The sequence below is a fragment of the Trachurus trachurus genome (genome assembly GCF_905171665.1).
Source record: "Trachurus trachurus genome assembly, chromosome: 23".
NCBI classification, from domain to species: domain Eukaryota; kingdom Metazoa; phylum Chordata; class Actinopteri; order Carangiformes; family Carangidae; genus Trachurus; species Trachurus trachurus.
In genome coordinates, this window is record NC_139912.1 from 23,160,056 (window position 1) to 23,179,704 (window position 19,649).

Genomic DNA, 19,649 nt, shown 5'->3' on the forward strand with positions numbered 1-19,649 from the left:
TGAAATTTGAATTTTGGGTGAACTATCACTTTAATGTATGCTAAGTTTTAATTTGTAATGTGATCACAAACGGATTTACAAATAATTCTTTAGCCTACAAGTTCTTATTAATAATAAGTTCATCACATGATTTTACACAACTTAGCCTATGTATTGATTGATGCCAGAGATTGGTTAAATATGTTAAATCAAGATAGATAGATAGATAGATAGATAGATAGATAGATAGATAGATAGATAGATAGATAGATAATGGGGGTAATTCCCCTCAGACACACTCTGAATATAAAATCAATATTCAGTTATCCATCAATTTATCATCAACCATTGTGGGGTGTGTGTGTGCGCGCGCGCGCGAGTGAGACAGGTGCTAGAACCGGATGTGGTGGCTTGTTGTCGCCCCCGGTGGAGCTTGTGTGTGGGTATATAAAGGTATGAGCTGACACCGGCGTGGCCTCTGCGAGCTAAACATCACGGTCCGAAGGGGGCTCGGTTGGTTTCGGGGCTTTACGGATGTCCAGCGGCCGGCCTGTGAGGATTTAACGCGCACGAGCCAAACAGACACGAGGTGGGTCAGCTGTTTTCTTCATCTTCGTATTTTTTCTTCTAATAATTTGCTGAGGCATGTGGCGATTCAACTCCAAATCAGTAAAATATGGAGCAAAAGTTTGGAGTCAGCCAACATAAACGTGCGTCTTGTCTTGTCACAGGATATTTGAAGCAAAGTTTGGGTGGGTTTTTTTTTTTTTAATCGCCTGCATGACATCAGGGCTTGATTTCAGCATGATTCCTGCCGTGTCAATTCTTCCACTTCTTATTTAACTTGACATTCTGCTGATATTCTAGTCCCCACCCAACCCTCGGGATAAACAGGAGTCGTGGAGAGAGGGGGGATGCATCGTGCAACCAGGGGATATTTGATCCAGGGCAAAAAAAAAGAAAGAAAGAAAATGCGAGGAAATCAGCTGTTTTTCTCGCAGGGTTTTTTGGTGGAGCCGATGCCGTCTGCTTCTCCTGCTTTCATGATTCATCCAGAGAGAGCATGCTGGTCAGTATAGCCGGCATAAATGCAGTGTCACGGGGTTGGCGGCTGCCCAAACTGGGCTGAGTCCCACCTCCATCTCTCTATTCAAAGCGCTCAGCTTGGCACCAGCAGCATCTTTTTTCTCTGTTGCAGCTGCATGGCACAGAAACAGCATGGGCTCGCCGCTTGCATTTTCTTTGACAGCTGAAATGTGAGTGTGTGTGTCTCTCTTTTCTTTTCAGTGTGGAGCTCAACATGGTGCAGCTATCTCCTTCCCCTATCCTGGATGTCACCCTCCCACTGGAGCACTCGGAGGATGGTGGTAAGAGGCAGGAGGACCAGGTGATGGTTGGTAGCCCCAAGGTGGGCTCGCCTGGCGGGCTCAACACCTTCCAGCTCAGCCTGGATGTCTCCACCGCCTACCAAGGCTACGACACCTACATAGAAGACGGCCTCATCTGTCTCAAGCACAAAGTCCGCAACTTGGAGAAGAAGAAGGTAGGATGGGTGGAAAACCTCCATGTCTCTATGTATGAATGAATTTATATTTATTTAAGTGTCATGCACCAATTAAGGCACCCAGCCTATAAGGGCTTACAAGACACATTTCATATTTAGACAACAAACAAAATCATCAGAGCACAGACAAAACAAACAAAAACAAATCACATGGAATTCACATAAATAATTCACTTTTTCTTTTTGACCAGGCACTTTTTATGAAAGTAGCTCTAGTAAAGACTTCTTTTCTGAAGAACCATTCCAACTTTACCTCATCATCAACCCAAAACAACTCAGGTTTCACATTTTGCATTTTCTGAAACAAAAACTGCCTGTTCTGGCTTCGTCATATAACGGACAATGAATCCTCGATTACATTTAGATTACATAATGTGCATAGTCTGAGTTAAACCGACCTACTTCTATTGCCAGAGGGAGAATCCCAGCCCTCAACTGGGCACATAAAGATCTCTTGGATCTATCCAATGGCAAAGTTACATAAGAACATGAACATATACATATACATTTTTCAACTGGCAATAGGTTCTGAGCTTTGGTTTAAACCAGATATCATTAGCCCATTTTTCTTTATACTCGAGAAATAACTTATGCTTCACAAAATTAACATTACAACGCAAACCATAACCAAAATATGCTGTTGATCAGCGTAGCTAAAAATAGCTTTCATGTCTCTATTACATGTGTTGTGTGTTGTGTGTCCACAGCTGAAACTGGAAGACTACAAGAAGAGGCTGAACCAGGGCCAGGCGCTCAACAAGGATCAGATGGTAAGATGTGATGGTGATATATAGATATGATCTCATAAATGTCTTTTATCATGTCACGGGTCTGTGCTTAAGGTTTCTGCCCATACATCTTTGTTTTTCCAGACAGCTGTGGAAAAGTACGACGAGGTGACGCATAACCTGGATTTTGCACGGGAACTCCACAAAACCCTGGACGGCCTGACCGAGAGTGTAAGAGTCTTTGGTGATGGGACAGTTTTTGGTTTTTGTTTGTCTGGGCTGTGGTGACATGTCGTGTATAGTTTGAGGATGTCATGTAGCCAACTTCTTGTCTGTAACAACATCTCTGTCACGTCTGTCCGTCCTGGGTGAGGGATCCCTCCTCTGTTGCTCACCCTGAGGTTTCTCCTGGTTTTCCCTGTTAAAAGGGTTTCCCTGGAGTTTTTCCTCAGTGGATGTGAGGGTCTAAGGACAGAGGATGTTGCTACGATGCCATGTAAAGCCCTTTGAGACAAACTGTTTGTAAAAATGGGCTATACAAATAAAATGGCCTTGCCTTGCCTTTATCTCACAGCTGTCAAAAAGAGAAAATGAAAGTGCATATGTCTCCATTTTGTGGTTGTCACGTGCTTAGTTGGACATGCATGTATAACATCTTTTGAAAGGTAGTATAGTTTTTTTTGTGTGTGTTTTGACTCTAGGTTTGCAGTTAGGGCTTAATTAAAAAAGTCAATTGGTAGCCATTTTGATGAGATGATCACTAAAGCAGACAAATAACTTGTTATTTGGCTAGGAGTTATTTGTCAGGCTTTGCTGTTGTTGCTTTGATGTGATGGTACTGTAAATTGCTTAAATGGATATTTCAACATTTTGGCAAATCCGCCTATTGCCATAATCCCTATAGTTTTAGCAGTCGGTTACCTTTAAATGTCGGCGCATGCTGTTTTGAGATCGGCGGGGCAGAGCCTTGAGCAGTATTTCCACCTTTCCCTCATCAAACTCATCAAATACACAATCCAACCTGGACCTTATTTGTAGCGCTCAGAGATGACATCATCCAGGTCAGAGGTCAGTAGGTCAACCTGCAGACCCCGGATGTTGATAACAGGTCACCCCAGACTCGGAGGGGAATAGCACTAGCCTATCATAACTAAATATTGGTGAAATGAACGAGTTTCGCTGCAGATAATGTGTTATTTAGAGGCTGCATTCCGCTGCCCTGTAGACACGCATTATATGGATATACACGGCTCTTGGCTGGATCTAATTTCATCAAACGACTCGTAATGACACTAAAGTTATCTGGGTGAGTAAATGATTGTATTTTATGCTAGAAATAAGGTCCAGATTGTAAAAAAACGGCAAGTCCCCTTAAAGGTAACAAACCTACTCCTAAGACTATAGGGATTATGGCAATGGGTGAATTTGCCAAAATGTTAAAATATCCCTTTAAGCTCTGAAGTGCACTATGAAAAGATCTTGAGTTGTTGTAGTGCTTGTAAGAACCATTTCCTTGTATATTAGAAACATTTTTTTTTCTTGGCTGAATGGGGCCCAGCTCTTTAAACAGATCTTTGGGCATCTTCAACTTAATGCCCTGACAAATCGGTGCTGATTTAATGTGATGCATGCTGGTTAGAAATTCTGTCCAACTTCTGCTGGTGCTGCAGAACGTCGCCCCGTCACATGACTTTTAAAACCTTGTAAGATTAAGGCGGCTGCACCGGGCTGAGCTACACGTCTGTGATGACATAACTTCATTTTTATTAACTTCAGATTCCTTCTCTGCTTGTCTCTCCCAAGGAGGAATGCAGTTTATTTAATATCCTGCTTATGGTTTGCTTATGTTTCATTTTTTACATATGGCCACTGATACTATTTTCATTTCCAGCAGGGAAGTTGTATAACAGCCAAGTTCAGGAGTTCCTTATTGTAAAGGAAATTCTGTCTCTTATAAGTCATATTTTACCTTTTTTTTTTTTTTTTCTTTTTGTCCCTCTGAGCAGTCATTTTACAAGTACTTATGGCTAAAGTCAGAGGACAATCTGTGTTTGTTGTGGTGGTTTTGTCGGATGTAAAATCAAGATTTTAGCAGCAGCTTTGAATTGCATGAAACATAACCTGTTAAAAACTACAAATGAACCAGCACTGCTTTACTGTTGTCCTGCTCTCTGACTAGAGAAACCAAAACGTGTGTAAATGAGAACAGCTTTACTGGGGATTCAGCTGTATTAAAATACTGTACATGTGAGCACAGAGGGCAGGAGGGAAGCAGACGGATAAAGGGCTGAAACCAGCTGACACCAGGCAGAATGCAAATGGCCTGTGATGTGGTCCAGCCAAGCAGGTTTTGACCTAGTCTCGATTCTCTAATGAGAAACAAGGTCATCATTAGAGTAATCGATAGTAAACATTAGTAGCACCTCCACGTGGGCTGAGGTAAAACATGGATGGATGTAGTCTGAATTCTGTTACGCATGTCTGGATGGTATGTTTTTGATATATGCAGTTACTGCTGAAGGAAAATAAAACAATTTTGAGTGGTGGGGTAGAGGTTGGAGGTGTCACTCCATAGAAAAGGACCGTACAATCCTGTGTTCAGGATGTACAGGTTCCTGTTGGTAGGGAGACTGTGTCGAGCTCATCAAAGTTGCATGCTTGAATACAAAATCATTTCATTGTGGAAGCCTCATTAGCCTCTGCTGCTTCTGTTGGATTGTTCAATTTAAAATGTTGCTGTTGGCCAGCAGGAATTGAAATGTCTAAACTAAACCTCCACTATATCTTAGTGTATATACATGAATATGAACCAGAACACCATTAGAAACTGCCCACTTGAAAATGGTTGTAATTGGAACTAACTCTGCTTTGTCTTTTTTTTTTATTATTATATAAATTTGAATCATGCAATGCACATGAGCTTCTTGATATCAAAATCTTTCCAAGAATATTTGTTTTATTTCTTGTCAAAATGTCTCATTTCTAGTCAAAACTCATCCCTTTCCACTTAATTTTTATTAATTATAATTATTGATTTTTTTCACTTGTTTCAAACACATTCTCACTTGAAATAAGTAGAAAAATCTGCCAGTGCTTGTAATAAAGAAGAAAAACTTGCTCCACTATCGGATTTTTCTACTTATTTCAATTGAAAATATGCTTGAAATAAGTAAAAAGTGTCTAAAAACGAGCTGCTTTTGTTTGCTTTTTAAGTATAATGAGACTTGTTTTGACTAGAAATGACATTTTGACTAGAAATAAGACAAATATTATTGGTAAGATATTTGAGTTTTTGCAGTGTAACTATCTCCAGTCTTTATGGTAAGCTGATCAACTCCATGACTGTATTAGTCCATATCTGATGCACTTACACAAGCCTACATCAAACTACTTAAGGTCCAATTTCCCATAATGAACTATTCCCTTTCTCTTATGTTCATTCAGTACAGAAAATAATGCAAAATATTGATAACTGTAAAAAATGACACTGCAGAAATTTGAAAACTTGCCAGCATCCAACAGCTGATGCTAAGCTTCCAGAACACTGCAATTAGAAGTTGAAGCCTGAAACTAATGATGCCTTCCTGATTTACTCATCGCTCCGTTTCCCTGCAGCTGCTGAGAGCCCAGAAGAAGGCGGTGAAAAAGGAGCAGGTGGCCAAGGTGGAGGTGGAGAGGAGGCGCCTGAGCACGGTGCTCCAGGTCCAGCACCTCCTTCACAGCCTGCAGCAGGAGCACGTCAGGACGGACCTGCTGGCCGGCCACAACCAGGCGCCACACATCCCGGCCCAGCAGCTGCACAGCCTGAGTCAGCTGGCCGCCCTGCTGGGAGTCAAGAGGGACAACCGACTGAGGTGAGCATCATCGGTGTCATGAAGGGTCACGGTGTCGCAGAGTTGTTTTGGAGGCAAATGCAGAGACTGCTTGCCGAAAAGCTGCACCCGATGGGAACGTGCATCAGCAGTTTTGCATGAATTTACCTCTAAAACAACTCTTGTCTCGTAACGTTCTGTTATTATCTCATAGCGTGGTGAATGTGCAAGTCACAACTTGTCCATCAGAGCGTTGTGGAGTTGTTGGATTGTGTATTTGATGAGTTTGATGAGGGAAACCAAGAAATTCCATTACCCTCCATAGCGTAGCTCTGAGCAGCTCGCGGCTCTGCTCCGCTGTTCTAAAACTAGCTTGCACCGACAATTAAAGGTAACGAACCTACTCTTAATTTAGGGATTATGGCAATGGGGCCAATTTGCCAAAATGTTGAACTATCCATTTAAGTCTCTGCTGTGCCCTTCACACCTGGAAACAGATGTGTAGACCCTCAGAAACTTGAAACACTCTGAAGGCAGAACACTCGATGCATCTGGATCCATCAGCCTCCCATCTCTTGTTTTTATGGTGAGGAAGTCAATGATCAATCTCCCTGTTGGCTGTTTCAGTGTTGTCAGTCATTAGTCTTATGATAATGGTGTCATTTTGACAACAGTGTTGAAGTGATTGGTCATCAGTCATGTGTGACGAGGGACAGGGCAGAGGACACGCCCTTTATCTACATTATCAGAGCTGGGATAGTGCATCTTCAACAATCAGTGTTTGTACTCAGGCTGTATGAGAGTCCTTTGCCATGTTGAGGTCCTAGTGAGCAGTGTTGATGTTGTGTGCTTCTGCAACAAGACAGTGGTCCTACCTTTTTAAAGGGATAGTTCATCCTAAATTGAATTTCACTCATTATCTACTCCCCCTCATGTGGACTAAGGGCTGGTAGAAGTTTCAGAGTCCTCCGTGGCTTCTTTGAGTTACAGGGGGTCTCGGCGTAGCAGTGCATGTCCATATAACGGTTGCAAATGGATACCAACTGTCTTTGTAACAAAAAGACACACCAAAAAACATCCAAATACCTCCATGCTGCTCGTATGTAATGTCCGTCTTGTATTGAAGCCCCGAAATGCGAAATTGTCCCGAAAAAAATTAAATAAGTCTATATTTCAAGCTTGTTTTTTTAGCGGAAGCTCCTCTTCCCGGTCCGTCAAATTTGGACGAACCAGGGTCTGTCCTCTTCCCGGTTCATCCAAATTTGACGAACCGGGAAGAGGAGCTTCGAGAAGCTTCCGCTACAAAACAAGCTTGAAATATAGACTTTTTTTCGAGACAATTTCGCATTTCGGGGCTTCAATACAAGACGGACATTGCATACAAGCAGCATGGAGGTATTTGAATAATGAGTGAAATTTCAATTTTGGGTGAACTATCCCTTTAACTTACTGTCTACACTAAAGGTTGAGAAGTGTTACATCTGCTGCTGGTGGACACCTGTATTTTATCAATGTATTGCAAGATTTCTAATTTAATTTACAATGTGACAAGCTTGTACTCTGGTGTGAGGGTCATCAGTTTGTTCTTCCACACAGTGCTGTATCAGCTGGTTATGATACTATCTAATATTGATGGGGCAGTATCTTCATCCAACAGTGGGTCAGTGAGCAGTTCAGGCTTAAATGTCATATTTTGTTTTCATTATAGATAAAAGTCAGACATTATATTGGGTGGTTTGGTGAAAAGAATTGCTTTATTTATTCTGATAGATTAGCTTTCAGACCAACAATGAAAACTGGTAACTGAAAATAATGTTAATAACCTGCAGCAACGTCCTGATGTTTCTGCCTGGTCACATGACGTGTCCCTCACGTCTCCAGTGAGTTCATGGGGTTATTGACGAGTACGGTGACTCAGCACTTGCGTCACCAGGTGCAGATATTTCTGGACAGCCCCTGACTTTTCTTGACCAGTTACTGGGATTTCAGTACATGTCCAACCTTGTCTTCTCCAGCTCTCAGTACCCATACACACTCCACCCATTCATATTAGATAATGGCGGTTGATGCTATGAACAATCAAACTTGCAAAAGCGAAGGCTGAAAGGCCTCCAACTCAGCACAATAGTAAATAACAAAGCAACATTTGTTCTGCGCTAATGTCTCTGTTCTTCTGACTGCTCCATTGGCTGTATCTGGATTCCAAGCTGAGATGGAACAGTAACGGAGGGTGCAGCTAGTGATTTCTTATTTCAATCACCAACAATTTGCATTACCATGTCTTACTGTATATTTATATTGTTTGGCATCTTTTGACTGTAGGTCCTGCATCCTGAGTGATTAAGATGAGGCTAACTAAATGGTTGCTAAGTGGTTTAAGTAAGCATAGTCCTGTGTGCAACAAAGGACAATCAAACATCACAGTAGTAATAAAGTAAAAAAAAAAAAGGCTTACATTTATATAGTGCTTTTATCGATACTCGATACCCAAGCGCATTACAGAAACCATTATTCATTCATACACATTCACACCAGTGGTGGTGCTACATCTGTAGCCACAGCTGCCCTGGGGCAGACTGACATGGATGTGACACATCCAAGCTAACATGCTAAATATAGCATGATAGATGTGTATGGAAACATTAAAGTTTTGTTACATTGTCTACACAGGATGTGTTCTGGCAGATGACTGAAGTGTGGCAAAGGTTTCTGTGTAGTTTCTAGTTTCTGTGTAAGGTTTCTGGTAAGGTTTCTGGTAGTTTAACAAAGTATTTGGTAGTTTAAGTTCAAAAATATCTACACTGTTGGTCTGAGTTGCACTTTAAAGCACAATGTCGGCTCCTTGGTGTCGTCTTCTCTTCACTGTGTTGTAGTTTAGCGGCGCAGATGGAGGAGGCGGCGCTGGTCTACCTGGACCTGCTCGAGGGAAAAGACAAACCAGTGGCTGGATCCACATGTGAGTGTGTTCATGAATTCTTGTTCATATTTGTCTGAATACATGCTTTTATTTTGATGCTTTTATTTTGTGCACAGTCTAAGTGATGAACGTGCATGTTCATATAAAGGCATGAGCCATCAAAACTTGCTCAATATTTAAAGTATAAAGAATGAGCTTATTGTTGGGCCCACACTTTTCAGCTTGTGTGGCTTTCATCAGGAACATTTCCCTTATCTGTGCACCTTTTTTGGGGGGAAGTTGGTGACACTGTGGCAGAAATCCTTACACTAGACTTTAAAGTATGACAGCATTAGTGATGATGCTGATGCGGCACAGTCACACTCAGATTTACCTTTTTTTTATTTTTTTATTGCAGCCGAGCAGTGAATTACATACTGGGAAAATGTTAAAGGGACAACGAGGAGTTTTGGAAAAGCGAAGCGTTTTCACACTACATTTTTGAGCCTCCGCGCGCACCGTAAAATTCTTTTGACCGGCGCAAGACGGACTCGTGTTTTCATTCATCAAGAATTAAAGTCAGAGGTTCAAAGAGGTTCACATACCGTCGTAGTTCCGACCATAAACGGCGATTCAGCTGCGTTATTCTCATGATTCGTTGCGAAACCGAAAGTAAAAAACGCTGGTCGGCTCGACCAGCATCTCCGCCACCACTAATAATAACAAAATAACGATAGAGACAGAACGATATATTTATCGAAAATGGGCCCATTAACAAGTGTGGGTAGCGGAGATTCATCCACATTAACGTGAGACTTTTTTATAACCGAATAGAAACTCCTCGTTGTCCCTTTAAGCAAAATATGTCTTTGCGACCCTGCCAAGGTCTTTAATAAAGTCGTATTACGTACTGTGTGAGGTCTTTCCAGGAGTTCAATCTCAACCTCAATCTCTAAGCCTTAAATTGACAGTTGCTAAGAGACATAAGGCATTTTAATAATCGCATATAAAACTTAAGTTAGAATTATCCCTCTGAAAACTCTTGGAAGTAAATATAATTGCTACATTTCTTGAAGTAAATATAATTGATACATCTAAATGCTGAATTAAATGCCGTAATGGTGCGGTGAGTTCATGCTTATTTGTATTGCATGTAAGTGGATTCATGGAAGTTGAGCTATTTCAGGTGTTTGTGGCTAAAACTGAACTTTTTGATCAGTTGGATGTAATTTTGTCCTTTTTTGTTCAGTTAAGGCGTTAAAAGAGGAGCTCACCAGGCTGTTGAACTGCAAGTACTTCAGTTGTCTTCCACCTCCACCCAACAAGACTCCAGAGGTGCTGCTGACCTCCACTAGCCACAGCAGTAAGACAATAATGCTTACGCTTAAAGGGATAGTTCACCCAAAATTCAAATTTCACTCATTATCTACTCACCCTCATGTCGACTAAGAGCTGTGAGAATTTTCAGAGTCCTCCGTGCCTTCTCTGAGTTACGGGGGGGTCCACGCAGCAGTATTTGTCCATATAATGGTTGTGAATGGATACCACTTTTCTTCGTCCAAAAAGACACCAAAAAACATCCAAATACCTCCATACTGCTCGTCTGTAATGTCCGTCTTGTATTGAAGCCCCGACATGAGAAATTGTTCCGCCGGTCAGTGCAAATCACGAGAGGTTTGCACTGACACAGGAAGAGCAGTGAACCGAGACACTGGGAGCTTCCGCTACAAACAAGCTGAAAATATAGACTTATTTAATTTTTTTTCAGAACAATATCTCATGTCGGGGCTTCAATACAAGAGGGACATTACAGACGAGCAGCATGGAGGTATTTGGATGTTTTTTGGTGTGTCTTTTTGGACGAAGAAAAGTGGTATCCATTCACAACCATTATATGGACAAATACTGCTGCGCGGACCCCCCCGTAACTCAGAGAAGGCACGGAGGACTCTGAAAATTCTCACAGCTCTTAGTCGACATGAGGGTGAGTAGATGAGTGAAATTTGAATTTTGGGTGAACTATCCCTTTAACATTGCGTTCACTTTAATTTACTTCTGAAAATGGTGAATTAAGACTCAATACTTTCTTTCTTGCCACAGCCATATCGAAGTCCAAACCAAATGAACCTTCTAAGAAGGAGGTAAGACCAGCGTACTGTTGAAGTTGTGTGTGAGTGTCGGAGCATGCTTCTAGATCCACTGATGCTCTGTTGGTGATATGGCAGTTTTTCAACAGACTGTACCTGACTGACATGGAGACTCCTCCCACCCAGAACTGGAAGGAGGACTTCCAGGGCATGAGGGAGCGGGAGCCGCCCGACAGCTGGGACACGGAGTTCCCGGATGGACCCGCCTCGCCCCAGGCCGCAGTCCTCAAACCGTGGAGAGGAGCCGCCACGTTCATCCCCAAAGTCCCAGCTGCCGCCAAGAAACAGTCTGCAGGCTGCAAACAGGTGGGTGTCATAAAGGCTTTGCACTGCCTAGCTGTGAATGCACCTTTAATGAATAACACAGTGGTTTTTAGAGTGTGTGTGTATAGATGAATGGGCTTGTTTTTACTTTATCCTTTGGTGACTCCTAGTGGTTGCATTAAAAGAGTAATAAAAGCACTTGCATTGAGTACAACACGTCCTCCTTTTTTAGAGTAAAAATTAATACCACTTTCATTAGTTTACAACAGCTTCACGAGATGAATTACAAAGGAGATGCAATACAATGCAAGTCATAAACTAGAACAGACTTCTCAGGCCGAACGCTCTAAATCAAATTTAACACATCATAATCAAATGTGTATTTTCACATGAAATAAGTTTGACACAAATGTGACAAAGCATTAGTCACAAAAACTTACTACATTATGAGAAATCTCCAAAAAACTTTGCCACATATCAGTGCCGTTTTAGTCTCAAGTGCTGAGAATTTGTGGAATTTAGTCCTGCTCTCAAACTTTCTTAAACTTTCTCAAGTCTAAGAATCACTCCTACTCCAACAGAAATTTAAGAAACCTCAAGAGGTGTCCTTAATGGTTGGGCGTAGCCAGTAGGGGATGGCGCTGAGGCGAGAGAGATGCGTGTGTGAACCTGGAAGGACTTTCTAGCTTTGTGGTAGCGGGAACTGAGGCACTCAGAGTAGACAATAGAGACAAAGACAACTGATACCCATGCAGCACTCCTCCATGCATGTTTTTTATTGACTTTCTAGCTTTGTTTGATGATGAACAGTTGATCAAACGATATCGTTTGGACAGAGAGGGTATCATCCTTGTCACAGATTTAATAAGGGACGTCATCTCACCAACAATGTAATATGAATTAATGAATTGGGAATAAATCAAAAATAAATGTTTCCTAATTATTCCAATGTATTTTATGTTATTTTTGTAGATTATTGTCAAAATACTGTTAAATAGAAATATCCCAGAGAACAGTTAAATGGCCAGTGGGAGTGTATAAGACAGGACACAATAAGACAGGAGCTGGAGTTTAACAGAATATTGAATGGTCTTGTGCCCTATTCGTTAATTTTCTTCAATGCTGCTGTGTTCTCTGATGGATGGCGATGGATGGACCCTGCATGTCTGTAGCCATCAAATACGACCCACTGTGTTTCACTCACTTATTCTAAAGCCCAGTTTTGGCATGCCCCATGTTAGTCTCATGTCTGAAGTAGCCTTTCAACGTCTTGCTTGGTAATGATGTATGTGTCCTCTGGTCCAGTGGTCTCAGTAGAATACTGACCATATGATTGTTTTCCCAGAGAAAGGAGAGAAAAGCCAAAGGAGAGGAAATTGCCCAGGTGAGTGCACAACTGCTGGTTTTGAGATGTTGTGTTGTGTCTGTTGTGAACAATCTGCACAGTCTCTTCCTGTGTCTCCTCCTCCTAACAGGCACTACACATGGACATCCCCGTGGAGGTTACCGACTCCCTGTCCACCTTACCCAAAGACCCCGTCCTGAGGAAGCAGCACCTGGAGGACCTGATGCCAAAATTCCACATCGCCTTCAGTTTCATGCAGGTGGAATTTGGCTGTTTGCAAACCAACGTGCATTATGTAGCATCACACTTTCCTCTCCACCTTCACTCCCATGGTTAAAGCATGGCATCAGGTATTTAATCTGCTGTGCCAGAAGTGACAAACGGAGTTTTCAAATGATCCTGTCCTGTGCAGGACTCTCTTCTTGATGGTGAGAGGTCCCCCACCAACGGCCACCCTGGACTGACGAGGCGGTCCTCTGGATGTCCCTCTCCTCTGGGTAACTTGGCTGAGGGGGATAAAAAAAAAAAAAAAGCAAAACGATCCCAATTTAACGTCCATTGACTGGTTTATACTGTAGCTTTAACTTGTGTTACACTGTTTTCATCAGTGAATGCAGGTTGTTTGTGGAAATTTACACTTAGATCAATCTCTGTGACAATGGGGGAAATGGTAACTGGGTGGCTTGGGATTGCTTTGATGTTAAAGCTTATGAGGTGATTTCAAAATATCCAAAAATGGATAGATGAGTTGCAGGTTTCACTTTTTTATTTTGTAAAATGACAGAAGTCAAACAAATGCACACTTGGCTGTTGGCTCCATGGATGTGGAGACTGTTGTGTGTGTGTGTATAACTTTTGTAATTGATTGTGCAGATATTACCCTCTAAACAGCAACCGTCAAACAGCATTGCTATGAATTCAATCATGAGATGTCCTCCTGGGAAAATCTTAAATGCCAAATTCTAAATTATTTTGGCTGATACAATACCTCATCTCCTTGTCTTGATGGATGGTTCTCTGAAACCGTGTGGCTGCAAAGCCTGAAGAAGTAAATAAAGAATTGCAATACAGAGACAATCTCACAACCCCTCACTGGATATTTTAACACTTAATTTTCCCACAAGGCCACTCATGTCTGGCAGCCAAATGCTGTTGAAAGTTTGACTTTAAGCCAGTATAATTTAGGATTTTTCAAATTTTGTAATGTTTAATTTACAGTGATTACAGTTTGGTGTTTCAGTTTCAGTTGTCTCTCTTCAGCTCAGACTGACCTGAGAAGCCCAGTTGATGTCCTGCCCAAAGTGATGCATGTAAGCATTTTTTTTTTTAAATCTCTAAAGTCAGTTGTCATGTAAATGAAAATCTCTCTGACTTATCATCACTGCCTTCTTCTCCCTCCCCCTTCTCAGTCCACCCCGCTGCCTGCCAGACTGATGGAGCGTAAAGCCAGTCTGAGCGCTGGGGATCAGTGCCTGGAGACCTGTGACCTGGAGCTTTCCTCTAAGGACCTACCTCATGTAAGACGCAGCACACTGACTACTAGAGATGACATGTATTTTTCTAAAATCCCACAGCTTTAAGTGGCTGTTTAAGTTGTCTGCTCTCTGCAGGAGCCACTTCAGTTGGCTGAAAGAAAGGCATTTCCCTCGCCGCCGCTGTACCGCAGGGAGTCGACCATCTCTGTCGGCCTGGAGGAGAAGAGCCGTCCTCGTGTAAATGGACATTCGTTAGCAAAACGAGGCTTCTGCCCAATTCATAGATTTGATTTTTATATAATTATCTTCCTGTCTTCCAGACGCCGGTAAATGAGTCAGGGAAACAGTCGCCATGTAATGGGATGGGATCTTGCACCTCTACCCCCCCTCAGGGACAGTCTTTCGCTCCACCCCCTACCAGGAGAACTCTCACCTCTGCACAGTTCCAGAACATCCAGTCAGTAAGTCTTAACTACACGTCAGTCTTGTAGTGAAGGTTATGGCGATTTGGGCATAAAACCCAACTACAACACTGTCATGAATTAGTTTCCTATCTTAGACTTAGGCTACATGCTATCATTGGTTTGCCTATGCTACATGGCCTTATGGCCTCGATACACTGTGTGATTTTAACAGTCTTATAAGACTATTGCATGACACACTGTGCAACATGGATCTAATAATCTTTGGTACGACGTCAAGTTTGACTTGTGCAGACTGTACGATGACCGTCACCCCCCCCCCCCCCCCTTTTTCTTTTCTTTCTTTTGGACAACTTTTCTGATGAGTCTGTCCATGTTCCTCCTCCTTCTGCGACAGTAAAAGGGAACATTTACACTTTTCCAGACAAGACGACATAAACTATACATTTTTTTTTAATTGAATGACTATTTACTCCGAAATCATTGCTCATCCCTATCATCTGTGCCAGTGCCACCATAGTAAAACTGATAGACGTCCATCAGCTGAGTAGTAGACGTAGGTCGTAGCAGTTTTCTGACACCGTCAGAATTGAATCGCAGGTTGTCGTTGGTTGCAAGACGCTGAACACGGCCGTCCTAGAACCTGCCTCACAGTGAGACGTAAGACGGCAGATTTAGAGCCACGACCAAAGATTTTGCCACAATTCTCCTACGATGGTCGTGTTTTGTCTGCGACGGCCCAAAATCGCACAGTGTGTACTGGGCATTAGGTGCATATGAAAGTAGTTGGGGCCAGTGTTGGAGCTTGCAAAAACTTGCTTAGTGACCACACTTTGGTCATGTGACCCTTGTCTTTAACCTCACAGGCTGTTGCTGAGGAGACCTTAAAGGGGTGGTTCAACAATTCGCCTATTTCCATAATCCCTATGGCAATGGGCCATGTAGGTGAACGTCAACTTCTCCACAAGAGCATTTTGGCATTGTTGGAATGTGTAGTTGATGAGTTTTGAGGGACAGGGGACCTGTACCATTCACCTCTATTGTGTTCGCTGAGTAGCTCACGTCTCTGCCCCGCAGATCTCAAAACAACATGCACCGATAATTAAAGGTAATAATGACCCTACCTCTATGACTAGGGATTATGGCAGTAGGTGAATTTGCCAAAAATGTTTAACTATCCCCTTTTTTTAAAGCAATGCTGGTCTACTGGTTGGACTGTGAACATGCCAGTTTCTCAGTGACATTTTGTGACATTTTGTGGAATTACAGACATCTGTGCTCAATTTTGATAGACTCGAATGACATTCTCTATCAAGATGCATTATAGGACAATGATCTCGATCCAGGTCCAAGACCATTTTCCATTCTCTGCAGGTCTTCAAGGTGAATACGTCCTTACCCCAGAACGGGGACCTCAACTACAAACCAGAATCCCCAGTTTTCTCTGAGCCCAGGTACAGTACTGCCAGTACCCAAACACCACCTGAGTTTGCTCCTTCAGAAGACGAATCTCAACCCGGTATGTTGAACAAATGTTTGTGTTCCTAAACTCTCGACCCTCTGGAGGTGAATGGTCATCAGAGACCCACTTTGTGCTGCATCGTCTCACCAGGGTACCAGTCAGATTACACGGTGGGAAATGGTGGGCAGATCTTCCTTTCCCCCGGCCAGTCAGGTGGAAACGTGAGTCGCTCTGGCCAGCCGTACTACACCAGAGGATCTGTCAGAGGTATGGCACGTGGCGGCAAGGGACTGGCACAACCTTTCCGCTCTTCCGGTTGGCATCGAGGTATCTATCCTCAGCTTTCCTATTTCTTTTGGGTTTTCAGCACTCCTTATTTCCCTTTTTTTTTTTTTTTTTTTTTTTTTTTGCTTGGCACCTTGGGGGTCAGGTGTTGCAGGGTAGTCGCAGGTTGAAGCAGGTCTGAGGCTTAAACACTGATCTCTGCTCCCCAGGAGGACCCTACATCCCCCAGACTCATACCAGGGACGCTGGTGCTCTCCTCTACACGACCAGAGTAAGAAAATCCCTTTCTAGTGGTGTTATTAGCGGCAGGACATAGCTTCATATTCTAGACACAGTATTTCCTGTCATTTTGGATACATTGAGAACATTGCTCACTGTGTAGAAAGACTGGCAATGGAATGTAAATATTTAACTCTATGGGATGATTTGAGACTTGCATTGGGACATGCAACATATCTATAGTTCCCTTAAAGATGATCCAGAGGGGGGCGCCATGATCATCTTTTGTAGACATAACAACCCACACATGGAAACACCTACAAGTTAAACCCATCCAATTAGTTTAGCTGTTTGCTACTTATTGCACCAGTATGGAGTTTTAACCGATTAGACTTTAAGCCAAAAAACTGAATACTTACTTTCATCCTTGTGCTGTTTTTCTGCTTTGACCGCACATGTTTTCTTAGGACTCTGGATACCAACATGGCTACAGACGTGGAGGTGGGAGGCATAACTCCAGTGGTAAGAACACAAGCTCTAATCAAATCACACCAAAAGCGTCGGGAGCATCGGCAGCATGGGCAGCAGGCGCTTTCAACGCTCTGTTCAGCTCCAGTGGCCGGCGGCCAAAGGGGCAGGACTTTCAAGCAGCGCGGAAGATGTGTCCGCTGTGAGACTCCCGGTCTGCAACTGGCTGCCGCCCCCGCCGCGACGCTCCTCATTTGCATAAAGTTGAACTTCTCTCAACTTCTAATTTGACGCTCCTTCGCACGTCGAGGCTCCCGACGCCCCACGACGCCAGTCTCCATTGAAAATGAATGACTTCTGGCCGCCAAAACGCTCCTGACGCTTTTGGTGTGAACGCACAGTAACTCTTAAGAATCCAAACTGTAATCAATCCCTTTTGAGAAGAACTTCAGCCAGCAGCAATGATCTGACTTGAATTCTTCCCCAAGGATGGTCATTGATGGGATGGGTGTCATTTAAAAAATATTGATACGACTACGACTGCTGTCAACTTGCAATTGTTATAGCTCCACCACATCCCGCTCTCCTGGTTATGGTAGACATTCAGGTCAAGCTTGGAGAGTAGGCTACTTCTTGAACTTGTGTTGGATCAAGATCAGGTTTTAATACAATTCCCCCTAGGAATGGTGTGAATATTTTGGGTAGATGCACAGCAAAGGGGTAAACAAACCAAACCCACCTGTAAAACTCCTGTAGTGTATCATTACACCCAACATTTGTTTGGTCTGGACCCTTTAGCAGGCTGGAGTGACTCTTCCCAGGTGAGCAGCCCGGACCGGGAGGGAACCTTCACGATAGTGGACTCTGGAGATTCGCTGTCCGTGTCCACCTTGGAGGTCCCGCTCACCCCCCACGGCCACCACCACACCACCCTGCTTCCCATGCAGCTCTACCCGCTCACCCAGCCCCTGCGAGTGGCCTTCACCGCCTCCCGCACGGCCAACTTCGCCCCGGGCAACCTGGACCAGCCCATCGTGTTCGATCAGATGCACAGCAACCTGGGGGAGATGTACGACACCCACATCGGCCGCTTCACCTGCCCGGCCAGCGGCACCTACGTCTTCATCTTCCACATCCTGAAGCTGGCCATCAACGTGCCGCTCTACATCAACCTCATGCGCAACGAGGACGTGATGGTGTCAGCGTACGCCAACGACGGAGCCCCGGATCACGAGACGGCCAGCAACCACGCCATCCTGCCTCTCTTCCAGGGAGATCAGGTGTGGCTCCGGTTGCATCGGGGCGCCATCTACGGCAGCACCTGGAAGTACAGCACCTTCTCGGGTTTCCTGCTGTACCAGGACTGAGCTGAGGGCCCTCTTCTCCCAGTGTGTGGACTGTTTGCTTTGCACTGACTGGTGATAAAACTGACATTTAAGTGTTGTGGTCAGGCTGCATGCAAGTGTCATTTTCACCATTAAAAAAAAAAGCCCATTCATAACATGAGGTGTATTGGCGGCCAAATGGTATGATCTGTATTCACAACCATCATTTGAAATGGGGATTGTGATTACTCGACAAACGTACCAAAATGTACCAGAATCCCCATCGATGTGTAGTTCGCGATGGTGGTGCTCCATGTGACTGTGATACTAGTACAACCGGGGCCTCGATCACATTATCTTGCTGTAATCATCCTGTAGCACATCAGCTGTTTGGCCCACAGGTCACTGATTTCAGTGAGAATTCTGATGCAATGTTTTGAATTTGTGCCTTTTTGTTTTCTCTGAATGGCTTTGGATGTCTGACCAGATGTTAAATGGCTAATGAACTGAATGAATGGCTGACTTTTGCTGGATGAATTTATAATTGACTATCAGCACTTTGCTTGATGCTGGGTTTCCTATGCATTCAGTCTCGCCTCGCTGTATGTGGATGTGAATCTTGAGGAAGGAAAGATTGTGTTCTGGGTGGTGGGTAAGGTGTCAAACACTTTAAGGCCAAATTGTTGCACTAACAGACTACTGTGGAGACACGGAAGTGGTCCCTTGATGTGCCTAACGTAAAATAAAAAAAATAATAAGCAGTTAAGTTGGGGTGCTACATCTTTATTTGTCCTGTCCTTGCAGATGTAACTTAGATTTTTACATTGACATTAATTGAATGTACTTACTCCATTTGTCTATCCAGTCTTCATGCATGCAACACCATGTGGGGTCCAGCTTTGCAGCCTTAACGGCACATGGGGGAAAAACTAACTCATAATAATGAGCTTTTATTACAGTTTCCCATAAAACAAACAGGACAGACTGTCTCACAGCTACTACCATGGCTGTAGATCTAATGTCAAGTGCTAACATTGCCAAACTCATGAACAGTGTTTATTAATTGGTGTCAAACCATGTTCCCAAGATTATTACCATGAAACTACACAGCCAACAGAAATGGCTGTGAATTCCTGTGATGTGCTGATGTCTATTTTTTTCTTCTTTTTTTAAAACTATGTTCTGCAGATACATCTTAGTTCAGCATGTTAACGTTAAAAACACTGAGCTAATAACATGTGGGATCACTAGCAACAGT

General features: G+C 43.3%; 1 protein-coding gene across 1 annotated transcript; it reads left to right on the forward strand.

The window, feature by feature from the left end:
* The first annotated feature begins 487 nt into the window (after positions 1-487).
* On the forward strand, positions 488-19,047 carry caprin2 (caprin family member 2). The gene is made up of 22 exons (XM_083999448.1): positions 488-568; positions 981-1,048; positions 1,267-1,522; positions 2,251-2,313; positions 2,416-2,502; positions 5,887-6,125; positions 8,957-9,039; positions 10,229-10,342; positions 11,080-11,120; positions 11,205-11,432; positions 12,736-12,774; positions 12,866-12,994; positions 13,148-13,245; positions 13,982-14,045; positions 14,145-14,252; positions 14,346-14,447; positions 14,531-14,671; positions 16,007-16,151; positions 16,245-16,421; positions 16,589-16,650; positions 17,066-17,120; positions 17,865-19,047. Exons 2-22 carry the CDS (start codon positions 999-1,001, stop codon positions 18,431-18,433), a joined length of 2,850 nt encoding a protein of 949 aa, XP_083855574.1. The 5' UTR covers positions 488-568; positions 981-998; the 3' UTR covers positions 18,434-19,047.
* Positions 19,048-19,649: the final 602 nt, after the last annotated feature.